The sequence below is a fragment of the Euprymna scolopes genome, chromosome 19 (genome assembly GCF_053919585.1).
Source record: "Euprymna scolopes isolate OS-2025 chromosome 19, ASM5391958v1, whole genome shotgun sequence".
Lineage (NCBI taxonomy): Eukaryota > Metazoa > Mollusca > Cephalopoda > Sepiida > Sepiolidae > Euprymna > Euprymna scolopes.
In genome coordinates, this window is record NC_136500.1 from 50,511,569 (window position 1) to 50,534,027 (window position 22,459).

Genomic DNA, 22,459 nt, shown 5'->3' on the forward strand with positions numbered 1-22,459 from the left:
AAAGAATCATTAGAACCAAGAGTGAGGAAGAGATTCTTGATTTCTATCCGTTCACAGTAGATGATGTCACAAACGGTATTGTGGACAAAAAATTTATTAGCTTATGTCACAAAATGATGTCCTCCATTATAGCAGTTTGTTGGGAACTTTAAATGAACCAAATGTTTCGGTTGACAACAACTGATGCAGTTTGTTTTCCGCTTCTACAATTCTGAATGGGAACCCTTTTCTGAAAGTAAAGGGAGATGTGCTATTTTTTGACTTTTAGGCATTTTCACACGCAATATAGTTTGTTAGGATTGTTATTCGTGAGGTGGTTAATTTTGTGGGGTGTGTATGAAGATAATTGCAAGATGTTGGAGCTTCAGTGAATCCAAACCCAAGGAAGCAAAGCATGCCGGGTATGGAAGGTGTCTGCTTGAGAGTATTTGTTTAGTGGCATGTTTCTGAATTGTTTCCAAGCAATTATATTTATAGTTGTAAGTGGCTCTTCAATTCTGAGACATTAATTTCAGTTTTCATACACTAAACTGGTTGGTTTGTAATACTTAATGGAAAGAGGCAAACTATTGAGATATACAATTATTTTTTTTGTGATGTTTATAATTCCATATGAACACTTTTGTATTTGAATTGATCATTTTTTTTTTGTAAACAAGTATTTGCATATCTATTTTGCTGTATCGCAGTTCTATAGAGTGGCTAAACAAGTGATTGAAAGCCATTTTTCTTAAATTTGTTGAGATCATTTTAAAACAGTTGTTTTAAGCACATCTCAACCAATTAACAAAGAAAAATGTAATTGTAGGGAAAATAATAACTTACTTGAATAGTGTGTGTGTGTGCTTTGCAGGGTTCGGTCGTTTGACAAGTGAGAAAAAAAATGGTGACTCATAGTTGCTTCTATAGTTGACGATCACGCGTGAGTAATGCAGATTCTTGCAGTTTCTATGCAAATTAAACTATAACAAGTGCATAAAAGGAACCGTGGAGAAAACGGGAGTTTGAGTTCGAAGAAGGCGTGTTACGGAGACGGACACATGTAATAGACTGCTTAAAGTAATTAGAAAAACAATAGGCGGAAAAGATTACACAACTTTATTGAAACTTCCTAATTAGAGCAATAAAAGCGAATATTGAAGCCAGCCACACACACATTCGCTTTTATTGCAAAATATGCAAACTTATTTTTTATGAGCAAATAAGATGAAGTTGTATCTTAACTGATAAAAAAAAACAGTTGAAGCAACACATTTCTTTAATTCTTAATCAACATAAAAATTAATATTCCCGCTAATATTTTTTATTAAAATAGGAATTAATCTACAGATTTGGAAATGATAAGTTTATTTTTTTTTAAGTTAAATGTGTACTTTTTTTTTTTTTTTTCTTTAAGGTAGGGGTTAAGTTTGACCTTGATTAGTTGTTTAGATGTTTACAGCTACCTTTACTTTGTATATTGTGAAAACAGTAGGAAATAAATTATATTATTGATAAAATAATTTACAACTCACTTGATCATTGTGTTAGTATAAATGAATAAAAGTGCAAATTTTTTCTATTCATCTGAACTATATTTATATCAAAACATCTTGAACTCATTTAATGATACAAAATATTTTCAAATATGACTGATTGAAAGACTTAAAAAACACAGTTAACATTATGTTTTTGTCTATTTTCTAAAGTTTCTAATAAATATTCTGTACTATTCATTTGTAATTTTATTCTATTTTCTTATATACATGCAGTAGTTTATATTAATATTATCAGAAGTAATATTAAAGTGATTTAATGAAATTTTATTTGAAATTCTTGTTTGATTATTTTTTAAATTCAGTTGACAAATTCTGATTGTTTATGCATGTGTACATTTGTTCATATGAAAATCTTATATTACTTTAGTTTTAATTAAATTTGTTTATGGTGGTGATGATAATCATTAAATTTGTCATGTAAAAATGCAGCCCCACTCATTCTGTCATCTTTCTAAATTACAAAAAAGAAATATTCATATTAAAAAAAAAAAAAGATCAATTTTAAAAAAACAAACTTTCCTGCTTTTAATAATAAAGATGAAAATCATGAAGTAATCATTTCAAATTACTAAGTAATTGATAATCGATTTATTTAACCATTTTGCTTATTCATTTTATTACATAATCAATTTTTAATGGAGAATTCTGTTTCTGATGTTTATATGAAATTAAATCCCTTTTATTTTAAGTATCAAAAAAGCCTATAAAATAGGCCTTTTGTTTTTCCTAATTAATAAAGCGTGACTGTTTATACACAGTAATTTTACTCAACATTGAAATATATCAAATAACATGAATATCATTTTTTTTTTCTCCAAATCACCAAAATATGAAATGAAAATTGTTTTTTGTTTTTTTTTGTTTTTTTTTGTAAATAAGGCTATAGCTTCATTACTTGGTGCTCAAAGGGAGGGGGTAGTTATTGCTAGTACAGTATGGACAGATTTATCTTTAATTGACCTTCGACAACTAAATATTTTCGTTTACTAGCAATAAAATAATAGAAAAAGTTACTAGTCAAACCCACATGATTTTTAGAATATGACATCTTCAACTTTGATGTTGATACTTAAAAGTATAAACATTCTGTTATCTTCAGATGTTTTTTAAAAAAGCCACTTAAAAAAAAAAAGTACATTGTTCTGTTAAATTTTTTGTTTAAATAATTTGACTTTGCTCGTTTTATTAAAAAAAAGTTGAAAAGATATTTTCCACTCAGTAGTGAGCTTTGGAAGATTGTCAGTGAAAGAAATATAACCGTAAAAGATAAGCGTTTCATTATTTCTAGTCGCTACTTTGAAAAATCACTCACAAATGCGACTTTCACTTGCAATGTTGAGCCCTGAAGTATGTAATAAATCTGGTTTGTTGAAAATTTTATTAATACTTTTGATACAGTTCAAGTCTTCAATATTGTGAAATGTATAGCTGTATAGAAAGCATTAGCAATGTAAGCCACGTATAAATTTCTTTCTATTACCAGATCAGACTGTCTGAAGATACTGGCTGTCCAACCTAAAATGCACCAAAAAAAAATTATTTAAAATTTTTTTTCTTTTCCTTTTGCAAAACCCCATCATATTCTACAAAGTCAAATACAAAAATAATTTTCCTATAAAAAAACCCCAAACAAACACCATGAAAAAGATATAAACAATTTAAAGCATGAAAACGTTTCTGAAAATTACTGGATTCAGCATTAAATAGCCCCAAAAGGGTTGATATGCCATAAAACAAAACAACCAAGCCATTCTCTTTATTTTCACAGCAAACCTACTACAATTAATTCTTCATCTTAAATTTTTTTTTTTTTCAGAATCAAAGTAAATGACCAAATCATTGAAGTTGATGGTAAAAGTCTTGTCGGAGTTACACAAGCATATGCTGCGTCAGTCCTGCGAAATACCAGTGGTATAGTCAGGTAAGTTCAATTGTTTATGTCTGCACTAACATGTGTGCAGAAATGATTGGTAATTCAACATAAGTACATGAAGAAAATCAGGTACTTATGCAGAATATAGACTGTATTATTTTTTTTTTTTTAGATTGGATTTTCAAGATGAATTCAATTTTTATGGTATCCTATTTATTAAATCGTTAAGTAGAAGTAGAGAATAATTAAAAAAAACAAACTCCTCAATTTTTCTACAAAATAGTGGGATTTAAAACAAAAAATGTGTTGCAGATAAAAAACACTATTACATACTAACATATCATTTTTTACGAAAAATGATTAAGTAGAAAAAATAATTACAAGTAAAAATACTATTTATCAAATTATAGTTTTATCGTATGTTTTAATGTGGAACATTTTATTTTGTGAATAATTCTGTATAACAAACTGACGTATCTCCATTGCTTTCAATTAAAATCTGTCTTTTCGATGTACAAAATTTCGAACTGGTTGTATGTATTTATTTTTGTAAAAAATAGATCTAGCACATCTGCTGGATCATTTTTTTCATAATTTTTAAAATTATACTAATTTCGACTTGACACATAAGTATGTAATAGTGTTTTTACTTGAAATGAAATAAATTCCATTAATCTGCAGAAGCATCACCATCACCCTCCCCATGTTAAGAATGGGTTGCTAAATAGCATTTTTTCAGCATGGTTCATAGTCTGCATAAATATTAATAAGCTTTACATAATGACTAAGACTGTACACTTTAGTTTAAAATAATTACATTTGCATTCATATTAGTATCATCCATTTGTAAATTGGACCAGCCTCGAAGATCATCAGCATTAACAGAATCCAGAGGAGAAAAGCCTTGCATAGATTGTCTAACTGGTTTTCTCATGTGAAATAATAGGTATTAAAAATAATTATTCATAATTATTTTTAATACCTACAGACACTAGTGTTTCACCCTTATATATATATATATATATATATATATATATATATATATTAGTGTTGGGACGATTCCTAATTTTTATACGATTCCGATTCCAGGAAAATATTGATTAACGATTCCGATTCCTAGGGAATTATTGTTTTGAAATATACCAGGTAGTTTTATACTTATGATCGGGTAGTTCCCAAATATGTTCTCTAACTTTGGAAGAGATATTTTATGCCTACACAGTCGTGTTTTGGTTTAAATAAAATTATTATATAGTAAACTAAACGGAAAAATTAGCAAAATTTATTTTAGAGAAAATTTATTTTACTTAATTGGAATACAGAAAAAAAAAACAAAGAAAATAAAATTAATCCTTCAGAGCAAAAACAAATAAAATAGAATTTATATAACAGAACAAAAACAAGAAAATTAGAGAATAAATTAACACAATTCATTATTTTGGTCCTCATAATTAACAGATTTAATGAATTAAATAAAAAAAATATTGCGGAAGAGAAAGAAAATATATACTAATTAAATATAAAAAAAGATAAATATTTAATTTAATAATTTATAAATGAACGTGCATAATTCACAAAGTGTAGTTAACACCTATTGTTTTTTTTCTTACTTTTTCATTGCTTTTACACGTTGGTTCTTACGTAAAGAATAAGTTTAGCCAAACTAATTTTGAAATAGGGTATATCAAAGGAACACATATAAAAACGATACCACTATAAAAACAAATGAAATACTAGATAAAATTGAGCAAAAATAATTACCAAAATTACAGAAAAAGATAAAAGAAAAACAAAACAAAACAAAAATGGTGAAGTTTGTTGAGTGAAATGAATTATTGAAAGAAAATTAATTGAACTAATAGAAATGTTAAAAAAAAAAATGTCACATTTCAATATTTTTTTAATAATTAAATTCTCAGGGTTGTCGAAATTAAAAATTAAGTGATTTTTTTTTATTAGACTTCTTTCGAAGCTTGTTACCTTGAAAAATACATTAAACATTGAAAAATTTCTTATCTCACAAATTAACGTCCAATAAAGTAGATCCAGTCTTCATACAGGAATTCGATTCCCAAACCTTAAAAATTTAATTTTTTTTTTTTTTTTTTTTTTTTTTTTTTGAGAGAGAGAGAGTTCTTTAAAATCGCCGGGGAATGCCGCCTAAAATTTTAAAGAAGTAAATTTTAGGAGTTTAGTGCCTTTTAAAGACGGTTATCATAATTTATTATCATCATTTAATTTCCTTCCCCCCCCACCCACACACGTTTCCACGTGGTTCAGTAGTTAACCAGTGCTCCTGTTGATGTCAGTCAGCTATCTTTACCTAAGTTTTAATTTCTAGTTAAAAGAATTTTTCATGAATAGAATCAGCATTTTTAAAAATTATTTTTTTAGTTGTATATATTGTATTTACTCTTTGAAGTTAAGGAGGGTTAAAAAAAATTGGTGACACCTAGATGGTGATTTAGGCAAAAAAAAAAAAAAAAAAGACCCTCACTAATAAAACTGCTCTGGGCGACTAGTTGGTAATTTTGCTAAGTCGTGGACCAAAGAGTTAAAAAAAGATTTCAAGAAATTCAACGAATTTTCATTTGGTCCCAATTTAAAAATTTTGCGAAATAATACAACGTGATCAATTTCATTTTAGAGATATTTCTTTCAAAAGCCTTCTTTGAAAAAAAGAAAAAAAAGTATATTGTTCTATTAAACCTTTTACTGTTTAAATAATTTGACTTTGCTCGATTTATTTTAAGAAAATATAAGTTGAAAAAGCATTTTCATTCACTATTAAAAGATTTGTCAGTAAAAAAAAAACAGTAAAAAGATAAGCGTATTTTTTTTTTATTTTTACTCGCAATGTAGAGCCCTGCATACTTCTTTTCAAGTTAACTCTTTTGTAGTTTTGATTACAATAGATCTGAATGAATGAATCTTGTAAGGGAGGGGGCACTAAGCATTGCCCAGTTAGTAATGAATTTCTTTGGTTTCTTTTTATAACATGCTACATTTCTCTCTTGCGGTTAGAAATATCAGGCCATTTTTTTCTTTTTTTCAACATCAGACTAAAAGAATCGTAATGAAGGAATCGGAAAATTAAGGTATTTTTTAACGATCCGATTCCGATACCTCCCAAAATACACGATTCTTACGATTAACGATTCCGATTCCGATTAATCGTCCCACCACTAATATATATATATATTGTTTGATTTTCGGAGTGTGTTATTGAAAGCTTCATTCCTACACACCACACATTTACTCTCAGTTTTTATCCGTCATTGTCAATCTGTAGATATCCAATTTTAATTTTCTTTTAAATTTAACTATTTCATTGAAGTTATCTTTCATCTTTTTCACTATTAAACGGTTAATATAGTTAAATTATATTTTTTAATTTAATGTATTTTATTTCAGGAAATCACTAGTAAATAATCCTTGTAGAAATATATATATATATATATATATATATTAACCTTCCCAGTATAGAAGTTATTAACCTTCACAGTATAGAAGCTCCAAGAGTCTAGTACACCTTATGAAATTTTATGAAGGATCATTGACAAACAAAAATGTTATAACTAACTCCAGATATTGCCTGTGCATCACAGAAAAATTTAGAATCCTACACAATTAATGCATTTACAAATAAGATTAAAGAAACCAAAAATAAAAACCTTCAGGAAGCAACACACAAAATCACCCAACATATACATGTGCTAAATTTATCGATAAATGGTCACCACTCCAGCAACCACCTATAAACTCTATAACTGTATTAGTACTAATGATATTTGAAATCTGAATTGCTATTTTAATTGCCATAATCATGAAAAATAAATCAAATTAATAAATTACCCAACCTTTTATGAAATAATCTTGCTTTACACATAAGTGTAAACCATTTTCTGATAATTCAAAATATTTGACGCACAAACAACCAATTATGAATTTTATCTGGCTTTAAATTAGTGACAAATATACATCAACAGAATGATAATGCTAATAAATCGATACAATAGAGTGGACAAGGGAGGGGCAAAATGTCACAGAGCAATGATCATCTTTTAAGTTTGAGGAATGATTTATACTAAGATTCGTTTTTGTATGATTCAATAAAGTCGATTTAGAGGAATCTTCAGTTTGTAGTTTTATTTCTTCTGTAAGGTTTTATTTCCGTTTTTATTTTATCAAATTTTTTCAGTCATCAATTTTGCCAGCCATCCATAGGTATGGCACCAAAAATGCCTGCAATATCCAATGTAAGCAGTTTCCTGTCCCATTAATTCCATTAAAACATCATTTGGTTAACTGTCTGGCCATATATTGCATTCATGGTGCTATTATTCATCGTGACTGCTATTAAGCTGAGACAATTCACACAACTGTCTCATCTTAGCAAATGCTGATCAACTCTTCATTTTACTATTTTGTTTTTTTCATATGCTTCACTCATTTTTTTCCCCTCTCACTTGCAGCTTGAATTATTTTATGACCTTTTGTTCTCTTTCTTCCTTCCTGTATTGAGATGCTGTTTAGTGTCCATGTTCTGATGCTGAAACAGAAATGGGTTATCTATGCCATAACAAGAGAGGGCTATAAAATTTGTTCAGTGCAGTTGTTAGGATATGATTCATATCAAGTATAATATCTTAATTCCTCTTCTCTACTTTTTTGTCATCTTCTATACTCAATTGTTTCAAAGAATCTGTATAGTAAACAGAAGATCACAATAAGTTACTATAAAAACATTTTTTTATTAGAATCTCTTGAAAATGCAAGAAATTTCTTCCACTGGGGTGAGGTTAGAATAGGATTTGAAAAACATAGATTCAGAAAAATGTTCATAATTCACTCCAAAAGATGTAGTAATACTCGTAGAAACATGATTAAAGGACAAAAAAATATATCCAGGATCCACGTTTCTAAATTTTTGAGACGAGGATTAGTTATTCATATTATTTGGATTCTTTGGACTACTAGAATTTGGATTAAATTTTGGACAGAACCCTTTATTTACTTTATGGAAGTTCAACAGAAACATTCTTCTTGAGTTCGATAAGACACACTTAAAGAAGGTTTGAGATTACATTGACCGAAATGTTCTAAAAAAGATACTCAAGATATGAACTGGAGAATCTAAATAATACGAATATGTAGTATTTAATATAACAAATAATATGAATATGTAGTATTCAATATAACAAATGATATGAATATGTAGTATTGAATATAACAAATGATATGAATATGTAGTATTGAATATAACAAATGATATGAATATGTAGTATTGAATATAACAAATGATATGAATATGTAGTATTGAATATAACAAATGATATGAATATGTAGTATTGAATATAACAAATGATATGAATATGTAGTATTGAATATAACAAATGATATGAATATGTAGTATTGAATATAACAAATGATATGAATATGTAGTATTGAATATAACAAATGATATGAATATGTAGTATTCAATATAACAAATGATATGAATATGTAGTATTGAATATAACAAATGATATGAATATGTAGTATTGAATATAACAAATGATATGAATATGTAGTATTGAATATAACAAATGATATGAATATGTAGTATTCAATATAACAAATGATATGAATATGTAGTATTGAATATAACAAATGATATGAATATGTAGTATTGAATATAACAAATGATATGAATATGTAGCATTCAATATAACAAATGATATGAATATGTAGCATTCAATATAACAAATGATATGAATATGTAGCATTCAATATAACAAATGATATATGTAGCATTCAATATAACAAATAATATATGTAGCATTCAATATAACAAATAATATATGTAGCATTCAATATAACAAATAATATATGTAGCATTCAATATAACAAATAATATATGTAGCATTCAATATAACAAATAATATATGTAGCATTCAATATAACAAATAATATGAATATGTAGTATTCAATATAAAAAAATAACAAATATCAGTTGATTATTGCTTCCATACTAATACCAGTCACTGAAGATTTGTAAGTTCTATTTAATGTGAAATATTGACCTTATATTTTATAATTGAAATCTGATCCCTTCATGAATCTGTTTGATCTACATAAATTTAATTTATTTTGTCATAATTTCTTATATATTTATACATGCCCGCCCCCTCTTCTTGGGTTTAGCTTCCTGAAGTGAAATCGACAACTGCCAGTATACATAGCACAATGCTTTTTATGCAAACAAATGGAGCTTTCTGCATTTGACAATGTTTATCATTGTGATTTTGTTTAGCCAGATGATAGCCAAGTGGGTGGAAGCACTGATTTTCATTTAGACAGTCAAGTTTTTATCCCAGTTTAAGGTAGTTATTTGTCTAATCACATTGAAAAGCTGTGATACAGCAAAAGAGTTTGTAGATTATTTCTCATTTTCATACATATGCATACATAGTCAAAATGCTTAGAATTGAGTACTTCCTAAATACACAAAGAAAAACAACATAAATATAAATGGATTAAAGGAGAAGTTAGGTACCCATAGCTGATTATTAAAATCAGCTCTATGGTTAAGGCTTCAGGTAAACTAGAGTTATGACAATTTAGAAAGATACAAAATTGGCATATTCATCATTGAGTATAGCAGTTCCATAGTATCAGCATTATCTGATGTAGTTAGTATATATTTCAGTATGTTGTTAGCTATGTGTTTATGTTTATCTATTTCTTACAGGATTCACTCCTAAATTAATAAACTGATCATTATGAATTTTTGGAACACAGCTAAATGGGTTCATATGTTTAGCTTAATTTAGTTTCATGTAAAGTTGTTAAAAAAAAAAAAAAAAGTAAAAAAAAAAGTGTGAAAGCACTTCATGAAAATTCAGATACTTCTGGTTTACTGAAAATTTAACAATAGATATTAGACGTTAATAAATACTCCCCAAATTTTAGTTTCTTTGGGATTCTTTTAAAGGGTTTTTAGGGGGCATAATACAGGCACATCATCCCATTTAAAAATTGAAATATAAGATTTGTATTGAATTTTATACATGGTCATTAGCTACCTATTAAATAAGATTTCCTGAACTTTTCAAGATTTTGTTAAGACCCTTTTTAAGCATGAAATTTTAGACACTTCCTAGAATCAAAATCATGAGTTGAATTTGGATCAAAATTTGATTATGGATTCTCGATATAAGGTTTAATAGAGTATTTTGATTTTAATCTTCATAAAATAAAAACAGTACAAAACTGTTCTGTTCAAGGAAGGATAATCTTGTAGCTCATTTTAAATGCAATAATGGGCATTACATATGTTCATTTTTCTTAACATGCGACTATATATGTGCTTAGAATTAGTCAAAATGAAATGATGAAACCTTTTTTTTTTTTTTTTTTGATGGATTGATTACATGAAGAGTAGTGGAAATTGTTTAGAGATCTCTTTGACTACTTATGTAAAATTTTGTCTTCAGAAATTGTATAGAGTTGCTGTTACCACAACATGTTTTAGGAACCATTACTGCACATGTGTTAATCTGACTTTAATGCTTTTGCTAATCATTAAAAACTAGTATTCTTTACACACACACACATGTATCGATAAAAAGCAGGTTGCTTGTGAGTTTGTTTTCTCTGAACTCTGAAACAACTGGCCTGAAATTTCACACAACTGTACTTTGTGTCTGGGAATGTTTTTAGATAGATTTTGCATTGGAATGCCACTAATTAGTCTCGAAAATTGATAAAATCCTATTAAAGGAGGAGCAGTCTGATTTTGATCAAAGTTAACACTCTTATACAGCCTAACATCACAATACCATTTTAGAAATTTTATCACAAGCAGAAGGGATTGAAGTATAAAATCAACAGTAGATTTTTTGATAAGACGGGGCATTTGAAATGAATAATTCTGTTTAGAGCACAATTGGCTTTCACTTTGAACTTTACTTTGAGCCATTATATAAAAATAATTTTATAAAATCAACAGTAGGTTCTTCACAGTGCAATGTAGACTACAATGTATAGTGAACCAAGTCACTGTGGGGAGGCGTGTGAAGCTTCCTCTCAATGCACGGCGATGGGTCCTCAATCAGAGCAATCAATCAATTTGATTGAAAAATAGGTGATTTCATTGATTTTTGATAACAGTATTAAGTTTTGAACATTTGTTGATCTTCATTCTATTTTGGGCAACAAGCAGCTTGAGAAAACATTCAAAGGTGCATAATGAAGTCTCTCTTCAGATTGATGTCAAGCGTCCATGTGCATGTAGGTGGCTCTTCAACCCAACTTTATTCTTGCATAATTGTTCACAAATGTGGCAGAGAAATTTGCCAATATTTGGTGGTGCTTGTGAAAGGATTTTTTTTTTTTTTTTAAAGTCCCTTCACAAGTACCACCAAATACTGGAAAGTTCCCTTGCCGTATCTGTGAACGATTATGCAAGAATGAAGTTGGGTTGAAGAGCCACCTACATTTACATGGACGCTAGACATCAACCTAAAGAGATGGCAAGTTTTTGTCAAGAAGTGCCAATCATTATATGTAATTTATGAGTCAGCCATTAAGCTCTGGTCATATTGTTTGAATCTGGGGAAAAAGTGAGTTTGCAAAACTAATCAAATCTAAAAAAAAAAATAAATATAAACTAAATTAGTCACTTCTTGCTATACCCTCTCTCTCCTTTTTCTTTCTTTTGAAACTACAGGTTAAATTGTATTGGTACTTATGACAATATTTCCTTTTGTTTATAATAGACATTTGAATGTTTTTCTTTTTTTCTTGCCTTATTACCTTTGATAGTTAATGACTAGAGTCATGGAAGTAATAGTAATAGACAATATAAAATAAGGTTGATATAGACAATTTATTGAGATTGTCGGACTGACTTCCTCATCTTGGTTGTTATAGTCACAGCGTTTCGGCCGTTTTGCCCTCCGGCCTTCATCAGGTGTTTTGTATCGAACTGGGGAACCGTTTGTTAGGAGTCTCGAACCCAACCCTTTATTATTATTATTATTACGGGGGTACCGTGTTCGAACTCCAGCTAGGCTCTGGGACATAGTTGCTGATTCTCTGTTTTTGAATGTTACTTTTCACTGCCTTCGTTCAGGATTGAACTCAGCACCTTTGGGTAACTGTAAACTTTGATACAACGCTAGGACCACTCGGCCATATGTCACTGTGACTATAACAACCAAGATGAGGAAATCAGTCTGACAATCTCAATAAATGAAAACACCTCATCTCAAAAATACAGACAATAGTCAGACAACATACAATGAGAGAGGATGATTGAAGGTTACTTGGTGAGTTAATTGCAAATTCTAATTAAAACAATTTTGTTACTTCTGTAGTTTAGAGACAGTGCTAAAACAATGTTATTATTTAGAAAGTTATTTTTAGCATGCGGAGGGAGCATTGTTAACTATTTTATACTTTCACTGAATAATTTAATAAAGATACCATAAAAATTGAATGTAGTTTGAAAATCCTATCTAAAAAAAAATAGCATGGTTCATAAACTGCACAAGTACTGTTTTTTTTTTTTTTTTTTTTTTTTTTTTTTTAAACATATCTCGATTCAACCCAAAAATAAGAATACTTTAGCATGTATTTTGTGTGATTAAAATATGTAGGAAAATAGCCATAGGGAAACAAATGTTCTTTAACTAAAATAAATCAAATAAATGTAAACTTCATTGAACTTGGATGATTCTGATGTCTATACACCTGTTTATATGTTGTGGTCTATTATTACTGTTTCCATATCATAGATTGGAGGGGGGGGGGTATCATAAGTATGTATGCATGTAATATAGTTATGATTCTCGCCATACAATTTATAATCCAACATAATGAAAAATAGAAAAGTCAAAATAATTTACATATCCAACATTTCATCTTTGTTTAAAAACTATTTCAAGCTGGCTTATATAAAAAAAAAAAAATGTGGTGCAACTATGATCCAGAAAGAATTTTTTTCTTACAAAAAAATGTTAAAATTTGAAATACATGATGCATTTATGGTTATGATGCATAATGATACAAATATAATTTTTGATTTTTTTTCTAGATTCCAAATTGGCCGAGAAAAAGATCCTAGCAAAAGTGAAGTAGCCCGGTTGATCCAGCAATCTTTGGACCAGGACCGGAAAAAAGAAGAAATGCGAAGGAAAGATCAAGAACGTCTTGAACAGTTGCAGTCGGAATTCCAGTCTAAGGATGAAGCAGAACAGTGCTATGATGAATATGAAAATGGTGAGTTAGAAGAGGACGATGAAGACGATGAGGAGGAAGACCTAGAAGATGAGGAGGAAGAGCTTGAAGATGAGGATGATGATGATGAGGACGACGAAGAGGAGGAAGAAGAGGAAGAACTTGCAACAAAGGTCAGTCTGCCAGATTTTTAAACATTTTTGTAAAATTCTTATAAAGAGAAACAATAGAAGATCTTAAGTTAGATTCGGAGGAATGCTATGGAAAGTATGAAAGTTTTGGAGAGAATGTTACCAAGAATAAAATGATGATCAGTGGTTGTAGTGTTGGAATTTTTCCAGAAAGAAGAAAGTTCCCTTCTCCATTTGTGGAAAAGGAGTTGAGAACAACTCCATTTTTTTGTGGTACTTGTAAGTGTTGAATACATGAAAAATGCAGTAATGGGTAATTTAAGGTGATAAACAGTTTTGTAAGACTTTATAGACAGAAAAGAACATGGATGTGGGGAAAGTATATTTGGATAGTGAAGCTATTGAGGCTGTTTTATCTTGTTGGTACCATTGGAGCATGGTGCAGGTGTGATTGCAAGATTTAGGAGTGAATGGAGTATTTCACAGCATTTTTGCCATTATTAACCACCAGAATGTTAGCGCTGACGACCAAGAGAAAAAAAAGTCTATCGAACAAGTGTGTACTGTATAGAAGTAAAATGTAGCCAGTGAAAGATGAAGATATTTATTGTGGAGAGAAATTATGAAAATGAGATCATGGATGTGTAATGCGAGTCTTAAATACAGATTTAAATCTATGACCTTCTGGACAGTATAGGGAAATGTGTGTAAAATGGTTTGTTAACATTAACACAAGGGGTGAGAGTGCTTCTATTATAAGATACAGAACAGTTAATGTAGAAAGTTCAGTTGAAAGAGGAAGATGAAGAAAAACCTGGTAGGAGGGAATGATAAGGATGGATTTGAAAGCAAGAGGGATAAAGACCTGGTCAGAGATAGGTTACTTTGGAAGATAATTTTTAAAAGCTGTCCAACAAATGCCAGCATATAAAACAAATATTAAATTGGATATAATGATAAATGACTTTTGTAAATACATACTGCTCTTTGGTACTTGTAGAGTTTAATGAAGACATTAAAAAATAAAAATATTGAAAAAAGTTTAAATTGTACGTATCCATTATGGAATGAAGTTCTCTGAAAAAAATTTCACTTAATTTCATCAAGTTTTTTTACAGTGAAAAAACAATTTATGATACCGAGCAAAAGGTTCGATTTTTAGAAAGAAAAGCTAGTATTAAAGATGGGGAGGGAGTGTCGGCACTTTAAATTGAGTTATCTCCCCGTGGCGTGTTCTAAAAATCCAAACAAAAATTTAAAAAATTCAAAGATGTCTACCTTCAACGTGCTGTCATAAAAATGTGTTTTTCCACTGTAAAAAAAACTACTACCAAATTAAGTGAACTTTTTTTTTTTTTTCAGAGATCTTCAGTTCAAAACGGATACGTACAATATAACCTTTTTTCAATATTTTCATTTTTTAATGTCTTGATTAAACTATACAAGTGCCTGCTCTTTTCTTTCTTTCTTTCTTTATTTTCATTTTATGTCTTTTCCATTACTCCAGGAATTCGAAGAGGCTGACCAGTCCTTGGAAGAACCTATGGCAGGTGAAGCCACTCCTTTATCGATGCCCTCCAGCGAGCTAGTAAGCTCCCCGGAAGAGACATCCAAGGCTTCAATTGAAGTGTTTGAACTCGATGAGAGTAGTAGTGAATCCATATCTCCAGACATGGAGTCCAAGGCAATGTTTGTTAAATTAAAAGAGGTACGCAATAAACATGGAGTGTTTGGAGGATCATTAAAAAAAAAAAAAAAAAAATTTTTTTTTTTTTTTTTTTTTTTTTTTTTCAAGTTCTCATTTTTTGGGAGAGATGATTTTAGGGAAGCATTTTAAATAGAAACAGTTTTAGGGAATATTTAAATATGAGAGAGTGAAAGAATTATGTGATAAACACAAACAAAAAAATGAGTTCAAACGCATAAATTCACAAAAGAGATATTTTGTATTCATGTTTAAAAATGAAGTTTTCATAGATAGGAAAACATAGAATGTTGTTCATATTTTGAGTGATTTCAAAACAATGGATTCATTAGATTTGCTATTGAGAAAGTCAGTCGATAATTGGAATTACCCATGGGTCTGGAAAACCATAATCAAAACTTCCCCATTCAATTGCATGAATTACATTTGATTAAAAGTTATTAGTAAGAGTCAATGTTCATTTGTTTTTATTGTAGAAAGCTCAGTAAGAAAAGTTAGGAGTATTTAAAATGAATATTTTTATACATTTGCTTTTGATGAGCAGACAACAATGTGAAAGAGTTAATGCATTGTGTGTATGTGTGTGCGTTAGTGTTGGAGTACGTATGTTTAGGACTGTGTGTAGCGGGACTTGAGAATTGCCTTATTTGATTACCAAAATCTGACTGGTGAAGGAAGTTGACACAAAGAAGATGTTAGCCTTGTTGTGGATTTTGCCTTTTCATCATTAATGAAGAAAAATCCAACTTTTTTATGCCTTCAAAGCAGATCAAAACAGCAAATTTGATAAATTCAGAGAAATATGTCTGATTGGCTTAAATTGTTTTTATTAATGTAGGCAAGTGTAGAGGTTGAACTATACGAGCAGAAATGATTTTAAGCATTTTCATATTGGTCACTAAGAGATAAATTTTGTTGTTGCTTCCCAAGGAAAGAAAGAACAAAAATAAAATCACACATGGCAGCACAATCCCTAACAATTCTGTCTACGTGACCCAACACGATCCTGAACAGGTCTGTTAATTCAACACAACACAATCCCGAACGCCTTTGATGATACGATACGATTCCAAACAACAATGTCGATTCAACACAATCCCGAACGCAGTGACTCAACATGACATGTTACCTGAGAAATCTTGGGAGTTACCTGCTGAATGACTGTTATCGGCTTTTTTATAACCTTTAGACAAACTCATTTTTGCCCGCCTTAGACATTGGCATACAATTGTTGAGTGCTTCCACGCACGCTCGACACAGTTGTTGCAAATATAAATGAAAAATGTTGTACATGGCTCTGTGGACGAATTTATCTTTAATTGACCTTTGACAAATATTTTCATTTACTAGCCAAATAGAAAAAGTAACTAGCCAAACCCACCTGATTTTTAGAATATGACATCTTCGTTCTGGATGAGTATGTACATCATAAAGATTTTTTCTGTATGCTTTTTCAAAAGTGTAATTCTTAATATACAACAAATTTTATGTTGAAACTTGAAGGTATAAACATTCTGATTTCTTCAGATCTTTTTTTTAAACAGCCTTCGTCACGAAAAAAAGTATATTATTCTATTAAACTTTTATTGTTTAAATAATTTAACTGTTCATTTTATTATAAAAAGTTGAAAAGATATTTTTCACTCAGTAGTGAGCCTTGGAAGATTGTCGGTGAAAGAAATGCAATTGCCAAAAGATAATCGTTTCATTATTTCTAGTCGCCACTTTGAAAAATCACTTGTAAATGCGACTGTTTCACTCACAATGTTGAGCCATGTTGTAATCCTCTTGTAAAGAGAAAATGACATGTTTGACTTGCAAACAGTGAAATGAAAGAAGTGAATTGACCTACATTGAAATCCAAGCTGAGAGCAGTAGTCTAAATAATAAAAATTTGTTTCTTTTAACCTCATAAATTGTTGTGATATAGCTTGTAGATTTTGTTGCATAAGATGCCAAGTTTACTATCACATGGGTTTAATAGGCAAATACATAAATTGAATAACGTTAAACATTTATTTTTATGTCTAGAGTCTGTGTTCTTTGTATTTATATTTGCATTATAAAGATTTTTTTTGGGTATTAAATAAATTTAATTGATCGGGAGTCTGTTTAGACCTTCTGGATTTTTCAAATTGAGGAATGAAACTTTTCAAGGGAGAAGCGATTTACTTCAAATTTTAATCAACGTCTAATTCATTTATTTATTGTGGACTATTATCCACATCTTTTAGTTGTTGTTTCACGATTTTTCGACCAACTATTCCTCCAACCTTCGTCGGGTGGTAACCACAATGGGATAGGAACTCCGAATCTCCTAACTGCATTCTCAGCAAGTACTGCCTTCCATAGTTGTTTTTCGTTTCACCACATTTTGGCCAACTATTCTTCTGGCCGGCTTTGAGTAGGATTGAAATTAGATGAATTAAACTTCAGCAACTCAATTTTGTCATCTGATATCAATAGCAAAACTTGTATTTTTCTGAAATAATTTTTTTTGTATATTTTCTATTTTAAATGCTTTATGTATATTTTTTTATACTACAAATTTACAATTATATAAAAGGATTTTGTGTGTGCTTGAGTTCATTCCCTATGCACTCTGAAATGGTTGGGTTGATTTTTATGAAATTTCGCACAAATATACTTTATGTATCTGACAGTGTTTTTAAATAGATTTTGTATCGGAATGTCTTCGGTAAGAATCAATGAAAAAATTTGAAAGTAGGAACAGGCGACTTTCAGAAAATGTTAACCTTGTATAACCCAACATTACAAGTGCATTTGACAAGTTTTATTGCCACACGAGCAGAAAGGTCAGGCATATAAAATCAACTGTAGATTCTTTGATATGACAGGGGTGCATTCCAAATGAATGTTTCTGTTCAGAGCATAATTGAATCATGATGTTTAACTTTTGTATTTTGAACTTTAATTCAAGCCATTATATCATGCATTCAATGGGAGAAAGACTTAAGTGCCAAAAGTTGAAATTTTGAGATTTTTGTCGCAAAATGCATAAAATATCAAGGAGAAGCTATACACACAAAAAAAAACATTTGATGAATTCAAAGTATTTATGTGAAAATAAGTGTTTGTGTATTTGATATACGTCTGTTTAAATGTGTGGATACTTAAGACCATGGATTTTCTTTAAATTCTCTACTTATGTTCTATTTGTTTTAATTTTTCCAGACTTGCAAATCAACAATTCAACATATATTTATGCAATTTAATTTAGCATAGATATATTGATGTCTTCAATATGATATGTTTTTCTGTTCTATGTTATTCACGTCACTGACCTCTATATGGTTTATAACTATATCTGGTTAAATTTGTACTTTGTGCCCGAATGATATTGTAAGATTGTCTTTGTATTTAAATAGTTAATAAATTTCTTCCATTACACAATTATTAAACCCCATTTAAAGGCTCAAACAAGTATCATTATTCTCCAAACATTTAACCTCTTTTTTGTGAAATGTATCAAGTGGCACTTGCGTTGTTCTTCCAGCGAACGTGGCATATATATAAATAATTTCATAAAATTAACAATAGGTTCTCTACAGTGTAATGTAGACTATGATGTATTGTGGACTAAATCACTGTAAAGAGGCATGTGAAGCTTCCTCGAGGTGTACTGCAATGTGTCCCCAACTAGAGAAACCAATCAAGCGATTTGATAGAAAAATGAACGATTTTATAGATTTTGATGAAAATAAAAATATGGGAATGTGAAACATTTGTTGATCATCATTCGATCCCAGGCAATGAAGGGTTTCCCTGCTTAGTGTTGTAGACATTAACATTTTTTTTTATTCTATGTATTTTATAAAGTAAACATTTCATAAAGTTTTTTGGACCAATTAAAGAATAGATACCTTGTAACAGAAGATAATGATTGGTGCACATTTCAAGTGACACTGGTGGTTCGACCTTGACCTTGGCATTGGTTGTTTGTAAACACGTCAAATAGCAGACCTGGTCGAATGTTCACGAGCAATGTTTTTTAAAAATATATTTACAGAATTTATTAATGAAACTAATAATAATAATTATTATAATTATAATAAAGGCCAATAAATAAATAAAAAGAATGAGCTACATTAATTAAAAAAACATTAAAAGCCGATATTATAACTGAGAATTTTGAACACTGATCTCTCCTCTCTTGAAAAAAAAATACATATTTTTAAAAACTCTTAAATAAAATTATTTAAACAAACTTTAATATAAAATAACTGACTTGTTCGGATTTTTGCGAATTTTTTTTTTTTTTTCGACCAAGATTGATTTTTATGTACAATGTTTCTTTTGTTTTTGTGTGTGTGTGTGCGCATATTTTTAATACGATTCAATCTTTAAAGTCTGATGTATGCCAGTGGTCAGTGGAAGAGAAATCCTTCTAGACCGAGGCAATTGTTATCTTCTATATATATATAAAATGCAAAATGTGTGTGATCATTTTATGTCTGGCTCGCAAAGGCTTTTTTCGCCGCGATTCTCGAGGGGCTTACTATGTCTTAAAACTTTTTATATACCGTCTAAATCATAATATCGAAGATTTGCGAAAGCGCGTCACGTCTAGATTTATTTACATTGACTTTTATAAGATTCATGCTATTTCGCTGCGTCGCCTGTTTGTTTGGCTTTTTAGTATAAATACAGTGAAACTAAATTCAAATGGTTCGTGTTCTCGGCTTTCGCGCCGAAACGTCCAGAAAGCAATCAGCTTTTGATCAATGTGGAGTTTCCCCTTATATCAGACAATTGCTATTCGATTTGGACAAGCCCCTTTAAATGGGGAGCTCCCCCCCTGAGGAAGTAAAAACTAAAAATACTGCCACGTCATCGTATGCTCCCACGATGACCTCATTTAGTGGCTACCTGTCAATCAAATCTTTCCGAGATTAAGTGGTTGGTTTTTGTTTCCACCTCCACGTCATCGCTTCCGGGTTCAATCCCGCCTCCCGACCAAAACTATTTTTTTTTCTTTTACACTTTTAAACACCCGGGCAGCGTTTTTTTAAACAGGGTTATTACTTCGCTTATTCTTTAGTTATCTTAAAATTGCAGGTTCGATCCGACAGGGTTATTTATGCCATTTTTTTTTTTTTTTTTTTTCCGCTTTTTTTGGGGAGGGGGGTCCGATTTTTTAAACATTTTTTTATATTTAAACAGGGTTATTACTCCCGCAACCCCCCTCCCATACACACACCTACAAACACCCGGGTAACTCCCGCTAGTATATATATATATATATATATATATATATATATATATTATATATATATATATATATATATATATATATATATATATATAAGCAAAAATGCTTGTGTGTGTTTGTCTGTCTCGCAAAAACTTTCGACAGAGGCAACAGATTTTCACAAGATTGGTATCATTTTGAAGCCCGACATCTTGGATGACAAATATTGAGAAATTGGCCAAAAACATTAATTACTTCACCCTAAACTGGGCCCTTTTCTACAAGGAGGGTGCTGAAAAAATTGTTCCTGCATTTTTCTCTGCTCCTGCTACTACGACAATGACGTCATGTTAGACCTAGAAAATGTTCACGTTAGTTTAAACCATCTGCAAGTGTTTTTAAAGTTTTAATTTTATCTGTAATTAAGTGTATGTCTCTTTGGCATAGGGGTAACGTGACGGGCATTTTTTTTTTTTTCTGCCTTAGCCTCGATGCTTTGGGTTCGAGCCTGTCTTTCTACCTACACTTTTTTTTTTTTTGTTAACATCGTTTTTTTTTTGTTTTTTTTATATATTAAAACAGGGTCACCTTCTCCTACATATACACCCCCAAACACACGGGCAATGCTGGGTACCCCCCGCTAGTGTATGATAAAATCACAAATATAAGCAACCAGTATAAACAATCGAGATTTATAAATATATTATTTTATTCACATATCTTTTTATAACTTTTATTTTTATAAAGATGAAATGTTGTATAACAGGACACAAATTTTTAAAACTTTTATTTTTATTAAAAAAATAAAATTTGATATTTGCTTACTTCTCCACAAGAGCAAATTAAATACAAGTAAGCTTTTAATGTAACAAAACACTACATTCAAACAACGTATATTTAAATAAATGGATGTTGTGCAGAAATTCTTAGTTATAACGTCAGTTTTGTAATATAGCTCATTCTTTTTATATATTTTTATTATTTGTTCTATTATAGTTTTGTAAATATATTTAAAAAACACATTCATAAAGGCACGCATATATTTAAATAAATGGATGTTGTGCAGAAATTCTTAGTTATAACATCGGTTTTGTAATTAATATAGCTCATTCTTTTTATGTTTATTTTTATTTGTTTTATTATGTTTTATTGAAGTTTTGTAAATATATTTAAAAAACACATTCAGAAAGGCACACATATATTTAAATATATTTTGTTTAAATACGTTCATTTTGTTACATTAAAAATTTTTGTGTGAATAGAAAAGTTTTTTTTTTTTTTTTTAATTAAGAGTTTTGTAAATATTTAATATTAAAAAACTCTTGTTAACTCTTGGTAATTTTTTTCCTTTTAAATCTTAAGTTTTGTAAATATATTTTTTAAAAATCTTGCTCGTGAAAATTCAACCACGTCTGCTATTTGACATGTTTACAAGCACCATGTGGTTGTTAATGCCAAGGTCGAATCACTGGTGTCACTTAAAATCTGCACCAATCATTGTCTTCTGCTACAGGGTATCTATTCTTTACTTGGTCCAGTATTTTTTTATATTTCAAAAATATTTTAATTTTCATCTTAATTTTTTTTTAGTGTCCATAAAGAATTCTTATTATTTAAAAAAATTTTTTCTTTTTAAAATTTTTCTTTTCAGCTTCAATATAAAAATGCTGTTGCTGAAGCTGAACTTGCTAAACTGAAAGCAAAGGTAAGAGGAAATCCTTTCCTTCTATAAAAATGTCTTTAACAATCTATATATTAATACGATAGCGTGTGTGT

The 22,459-nt window shown here is 29.7% G+C and overlaps 1 protein-coding gene across 27 annotated transcripts in view; it reads left to right on the forward strand.

Moving 5' to 3' along the window:
• The window catches only part of LOC145303571 (uncharacterized), a 612,784-nt gene that overhangs the window by 448,558 nt on the left and 141,767 nt on the right, over nucleotides 1-22,459 (forward strand). For all 27 annotated transcript variants that reach the window (XM_080145085.1, XM_080145093.1, XM_080145097.1 and 24 more), the window contains 4 exons: nucleotides 3,355-3,459; nucleotides 13,493-13,808; nucleotides 15,274-15,474; nucleotides 22,335-22,388. In XM_080145085.1, the coding sequence (XP_080001211.1) occupies nucleotides 3,355-3,459; nucleotides 13,493-13,808; nucleotides 15,274-15,474; nucleotides 22,335-22,388 (676 nt within the window). The remainder of the gene's footprint in view (nucleotides 1-3,354; nucleotides 3,460-13,492; nucleotides 13,809-15,273; nucleotides 15,475-22,334; nucleotides 22,389-22,459) is intronic.